The 6,504-nt window shown below is 38.5% G+C and overlaps 1 protein-coding gene across 1 annotated transcript in view; it reads right to left on the bottom strand.

The window, feature by feature from the left end:
• Positions 1-679: 679 nt before the first annotated feature.
• GRXCR1 (glutaredoxin and cysteine rich domain containing 1) overlaps positions 680-6,504 on the bottom strand; it is a 29,734-nt gene continuing 23,909 nt past the window's right edge. Inside the window, exons 3-4 of the mRNA XM_018564474.1 lie at positions 4,678-4,743; positions 680-859 (exon numbers count right to left, since the gene is read on the bottom strand). Coding sequence (XP_018419976.1) covers positions 680-859; positions 4,678-4,743 — 246 coding nt within the window. The remainder of the gene's footprint in view (positions 860-4,677; positions 4,744-6,504) is intronic.

The following is a 6,504-nucleotide window of genomic DNA, read 5'->3' as shown; positions in this document are numbered from 1 at the left end:
ATGGAAATACCCAGTACATTATTAACATTGAATTGGAAAGAGCAGTCACAATATTTACAGTTTGATTTTATTTTTTAAATTACTTCTGCCTTGCCAAGACACCTCTGTACACTATTGTACAAACCAATGGAGCTAAAGGGATTGCCAAGAGGAGACACAAGACTATCTGAAGCTCCAGTAAAATTCTTCCATTTTCTCCTTCCCTGCTTGTCTTTTCCTGGTGGACTTTACAGTGCAGTGGTATTTTTGCAAATACTGTAACATACCATTATTAATAATGCATTGAGTTTTTTGGGTGTTTTTTGTACCTTCTCTGTAATAATCATGGTTTAGTTGGCAAAAAAGGGGGAAACCTGTAGGAAAGGTCTTTCATGTATGCCTAGGAAAGCTGTTTCTAACAATATAAACTTTTTTAGTCTAACATTTTCTTTTCTTTTATTCAATATGAACACTTTTTTACCGCCCTTAAATAGAACAAGCAATCGAGGATGAATGCTGTCATATATCATATATGTTGTTTTTTTTTAACCTTTCTATATATTAGAACTGCATCTTACTATAAAATAAAATTAAAAAGAGTATGTAGAAATTCATTTTTATTGATGCAAATGTCACCTTATAAAATGTGCAAGAAATGATCAATTGCAAAATGAGGCTTTACAAAGAAGCTTTGCTTATCTTATACGGCACAGCTTTTACAGCGCTGTAGGCCATTCTCATTGCAGGCCGTGCACTTTAAAGCTTTAAAAGAGTCCGTGAAGCAGTTTCGAAACACTGACATCTTGCTTCCATGGCACACTAGACAAGGAACAAAGCCAAAACCCCCACAGGAGGCACATGCATGGGGGTGCTGAACTCGCTGCAGAAAAAACAAAAAAATACACATTATTAAATTATGGTTCAAGCTGTCAGGCTGGTTGTAGAAACATTTTGAACTGGACAACCCCCCCTTTTTTTAAGGAAGATAGAGATATTAAATGGAAGATGTGGCCTTATGAATGCTACAGCAGCACTTATGATCCTCATATGGCTGCTTCCATATTCCCCACACACACTCACACACACAATATGGATGTCCATATCTGCCTTATTGGCCATCAATAATGACCATATCTGCTACAGACTGACCACATTTCATGTTTTTGGTCAGCTGTCTTTAGTGGATCACTTGTGTATACAGTACACAGTCTTCAACTTACAAGAGCTCTAATACACTAGAGACTCCAGAATTTGCTATAAGAGCAACCAAAAATTGTAGCTGTTTTCCTGAGTCTTACTCTAGGCTTTTTAATAAAGGAAAATGATCTACAACAGAGGTCACATACAGCCACAGTACATCCAATAATACCACAATATATCACAATTATGATTAGGTACAGGAGCCTGTATTGCCATTCACATTCATTTCTATCTGCCATTGATAGACAACCAAAAGTAGAAGAGTCCCAGCAATTTACATCAGCACAGTAGCCACATATCTATAAAAAATAAATCAAGGCAACTGGACTTGCTGTATTTTTTTTCTTGGAGATTTTTCACTGGTCATCCGACTAGCTTTCTCAATTCAGAATGACTTATAAAAAAACTTTCTGGGTGTAAATATGGTGAATGTTGCTCCAATCAACATAATCTTCCTATCATAACCAGCATAGGGCCAGAGACCTAATGGAGGTAAGGTGTTGATTGCATTTGCATGATTGGAGCTAGCAGGTACTATTAAGCGACCCAGAGAGATGTTAAAACAGGATTGTATGTGGCAGACAAAAGATTTCTCCCCCCCCCCCCCCATCCCCACCTCTATTCAAGCTTGGCTTCTCCATTTTGAACATAAATGGAGGAGTCATTTTGAATTGAGAAAGCTAGTCGGACGACAAGTGAAACATCTTCAAGAAAAAAAAAATACAGAGATTCCAGTTACCTTGTTTTTTTTTTTTAGAGCTATACCATGACCTGGATGAATGGATGAATGACAACCTTCATAGATAGACAGTGGCCAAAGGTGGAGCCCCCAGTATAGTCCAATCTTTTAGCTTGTTTCAGAAACCTATTTTGTGAATCAGACTTTACAATGTACTCTGCAGTTGTTTAGTGGATTTTTCTGCTAAACAGCTGCATATTTCCCTTCTGAAAACACCACTTGCTCTTGAAGGCAATCTGTGAACCAGCAGAATTGCTCACATGGCATCTATCCAGTTGTTTAGAGTTAACATCTTAACAATTGTGGATGTGCCTCCATCAGTGTTAACGATTCTCTGAAGAGCAACTAGAATAAACAGTACTGCAGGACAGCAAGCCATTATGTAAACTTGTTGCACCTTTAGTGTTACGTAACCTGAAGTCAACATGCCATGAAAAACAAGTCATCAGATGACATGGATAATTCATAACCATGAATAACATAAGTTGTTAATGTTTATTTGAACTGAACACTACAAATGCTTTATGAGTGACTATTAAGTTGTAACCAGCTGAGTAATAAACGTTGATTGCTGCTTTTCAGAATGATCAATAAACAAAACTAGCAAGGGAAAAGCTATGAACATCTCAAAGCCATTTTTTTATTTGTATGGTGGTATCAAAAGATTCATACTCTTTTCTACAAAATGGAACCTGCAAATTAGTTAAATGGTTTATTTTCCTTCCACACCCCCTTCACTTAACATTGTACTATACTCTGGATTATTAAAATGACTTCCAAAATTATATCTACCACAGTACCACTAAGTCATTCTATCCAATTTAAATTTATGTACTGTGTGAACACTATAGATTATGTATGCCAAACATATTTTAAACATTCTTAAACATACCAGCCACTGTGCTCACACTTTATTACATGTACCATGTTTTTAACCTCTTCCAAAAAGTCTGTCCCCATATGTATAGGCCAGCAAATACAATGCCCGATCATTAGACAAATACAATACCTCTAATGTTTACTGATAATCACCAGTGCTATCTGCCGTGATGATATCACTGTTCCTGGATCTTTGTAGTTAAAGTCAGTAACAGTTTAATGTTTTGTTTTTTTATTATTATCAACATTGAAGTAGGGGGGACCTTTGACTAGATATAATAGAGAAAATATGGGAAATAAAGATACAAGCTTAAAGGGTCATTCTTCCCAAAGCATGCTATTCAGTTTTTGCTTGTACCTTCCTGTGAATTAAACTTAAAAATACATCTTTCTTCCAAGCTATTTTCTGTAAAGTACCAAGTCTCCTGCACCTCATGCAATGGAGATAAAGGAGATGAGAGAGGAAGACATGTTTTCAGTCCAAATCAGAAGAGCAGCCTATGGTAGCAACACTGTTACTGTAAATGAGATACAGTACATGTATTGGATGTTGTCTCAATAGGACAAAAAGTGTGTTTCTGGCAGGATCCCAAGGTGAAATAAAGGAAAATAAACCTTCAAATAAAAATCAACTGCAGTCACCATATCTGATAAGATAAGGCGCAATGTATAACATTTAACATTTAGTTTTTGGGTTTAGCTACATTCTACCCAGCTGTATATGGTAACCCCATGGTTATATGACACAGATACTCTACAGAGGCCTGTATGCATGTTTTGGAGAGGATGAACTGTCTTAGTCTTTACTGTAGGACAAAACCAGTCAGGTGTAAAACTTACAAATGGTATTGTCTTTTTGGCTGTGACCTTTACATACAGTATATTGTGGAATACTCCTTATTGTTATGCGGTATGGCCCCAATATTATTTTATAGGCATCTGGTCTTATATTGTGACTGTCTGATTACTAAAAGGAACAGGAATGCATCTCTGCCACCTCGATTTATTTTTTTACAATTGAAAAATTGAATAAAATGCCCCCACGCCCAAATATGTGAATTGATTAAAAAAAAAAACCTTGATCAATTCACATTTTGGGGATGGGGCATTTTTAGGATAAAATCTTACAATATATACTAGTACAAATTTTTGGCAGGCAAAGGAACAGAGGAGCATCATAATCCTTATCACATCTCCTGTGATCTGCTACTGACCACCCCATCCAGTCCTGACACCTGTCTATACAACTGGTAATTATTTTGGGGGGGCACTGTGGTGATCCTGGGCTACTTCTGGCAGGCAGTCAAAAACTGACAACCGCTTACCTTCCCACCTAACTTGCTGGATACCACCAGCACACTGTTTCTTTGGCCCCTTACTCCTGCTCCCTCTCTTTTACTTTCTATATTTCTGTCTATATTTATGCCAAATCAGTAAATGTGTATCTCCTTCACATACAGGTGAAACTCGAATAATTAGAATATCGTGCAAAGTTCATTTATTTCACTAATGCAACTTAAAAGGTGAAACTAATATATGAGATAGACTCATTACATGCAAAGCAAGATAATTCAAGCCGTGATTTGTCATAATTGTGATGATTATGGCTTACAGCTCATGAAAACCCCAAGAACCCCAAATCCACAACCTCAAAAAAGTAGATTATTATATGCAATCAATAAAACAAGGATTGTACATAGAACAATATCGGACCTCTGAAAAGTACAAGCATGCATATGTACTCAGTACTTGGTTTGGGCCCCTTTTGCAGCACTTACTGCAATTACTTTTGCACGATATTCTAATTATTCGAGTTTCACCTGTATATCAGTTTTCATGCAACGATCACTACAAAGAAGACTTTTGGAAGGATCATTCACCTCAATCTTCATTAAGAGATCTTGGAGTTCTCCCGATTCATTCATTGACAATATTTTTTCGGCACCCTGTAATGGAACAAAAAAACAATCAAACAATTTCTGTATTCTTACCAAAGTATGCTTTGCATGTAAGTGTGTGCAAAAAGCAATCTGGTCATCACAATATGTTTAGTCAAATATTGTTAATAATTGAAGCCCCCATACAAGAATTTCACTTACTACTAGTTATGCAGGTTGTAGGAATATAACTAAGCCAAGTATGGCCTTTGCTGATCATGTAAAATTAATGCTCAAAGGGAAATCTTAGCTTACACATGTTTGCAGAACCACTACACTGTAGTATACAGTATACTCAGGGCCATCTTTAATATTGATTGGACCCCGGGCAAACATTTTCTTGGGCCCCCCACCACGCCCCCCATGCAATATTGCCCGCTATATGCTGACAGAGCAGAGCAACGCTGCAGGTGGGATGGATCGAAAAAATATTGTCCAGATCCACCCCACCACCTGATTGACAGCTGACTCTACCTCTCTAGAGGTTGTGTCCGCCCCATCCATCCCTCCAGTCAGCGTTGGAGGATCAGAGAGGGGAGGGGGGGGGCATTCCTGCAGGGAGCCGTGACTGACAGTCACCGCTCTCTGCAGAGAGAGTGAGTGCAGGAACTGAGTGATCAGCGGAATGTGATCTCTCAGTTCTCGATGAAGAGAGCCAACCTGTGGCAGCTTCAGTAACTAGGGGGAAGAGCGCATTTCACTCTCCCCATAATTCTACAGGTGAAACTCGAATAATTATGGGGGACATAATAATAATGACAATGGGGGGACATAATAATAATGACACTTGGGGGGACATAATAATAATGACACTGGGGGGACATAATAATAATAATGACACTTGGGGGGACATAATAATAATAATGACACTTGGGTGGACATAATAATAATAATGACATTGGAGGGACATGCTCAGGTATCATTATTATTTTTATACAGCATTACATCATAGCCCAACAGTGCCACACCTAACCCGACCACCCCCCATCGCTCCCCCCCCAGATAGAAGCCCAACCCAACAGCCATGTGGACTCGCCGTGGACAGGGGAAGGATGAGACTGCAGCCATGTGCAATTAAACAAATGGGTGCAAGAGTTTACCATTGTACATTTTTCACCTGTATTCTAAACGCTCCCTGTTAGCACTCGAGGGCAGCCCCAGATGTGTACCAAATATTCCAGGGCCACTCTGCCCAGAATGCTTTCTCTGTCAATTGACAGGACTTTACTATGGTACAGGCTTTTTACTGCTCCACAAGTACCTTTCCAGGTTGGATAGCAAACAACCACCCTCTCTCCAGGCCTCATGGGTGGTATACTAACAAATCCCACCCCCTCTTAGAAGCCTTTGCATTGTCATTTGCAATTACCTTAAAGTAAACAACATTGCACTATATGCAAGATCATCATATCCCACCCACACACGCCTTGGATCGTGGGAGAATAAATTCAGTTCAGCAAATCATTCCTCATAGATGAGGTCCTCCACACCCCTATTAATTTAGCTGCCCTGATTTGAACTTTCTCCAGTTCTTATACAACCTTTCTGTGTACTGGTGCCCAAAACTGAACTGCAGTTTCAAGATGAGGTCTTACTAATTCTATATATCTTTTAATGCAAGAAAGTATCTTACACAATCTAGAAGCTGAAGATTGGCAATCTGTGATGTTATTAAGTCTATGATTTAAGAGAACACCCAGATAATTTTCCATCATTGACTTGCCCAGTTGAACTCTGCCTAGATTAAATGATGTATAAATGATTTTGTAG

The sequence above is a fragment of the Nanorana parkeri genome, unplaced genomic scaffold, assembly GCF_000935625.1.
Source record: "Nanorana parkeri isolate BGI_ZX_2015 unplaced genomic scaffold, ASM93562v1 scaffold24, whole genome shotgun sequence".
In the NCBI taxonomy this organism is placed as follows: Eukaryota; Metazoa; Chordata; class Amphibia; order Anura; family Dicroglossidae; genus Nanorana; species Nanorana parkeri.
The sequence above is the reverse complement of the archived record's forward strand: the minus strand, read 5'-3'. Positions and strand labels throughout refer to the sequence as shown.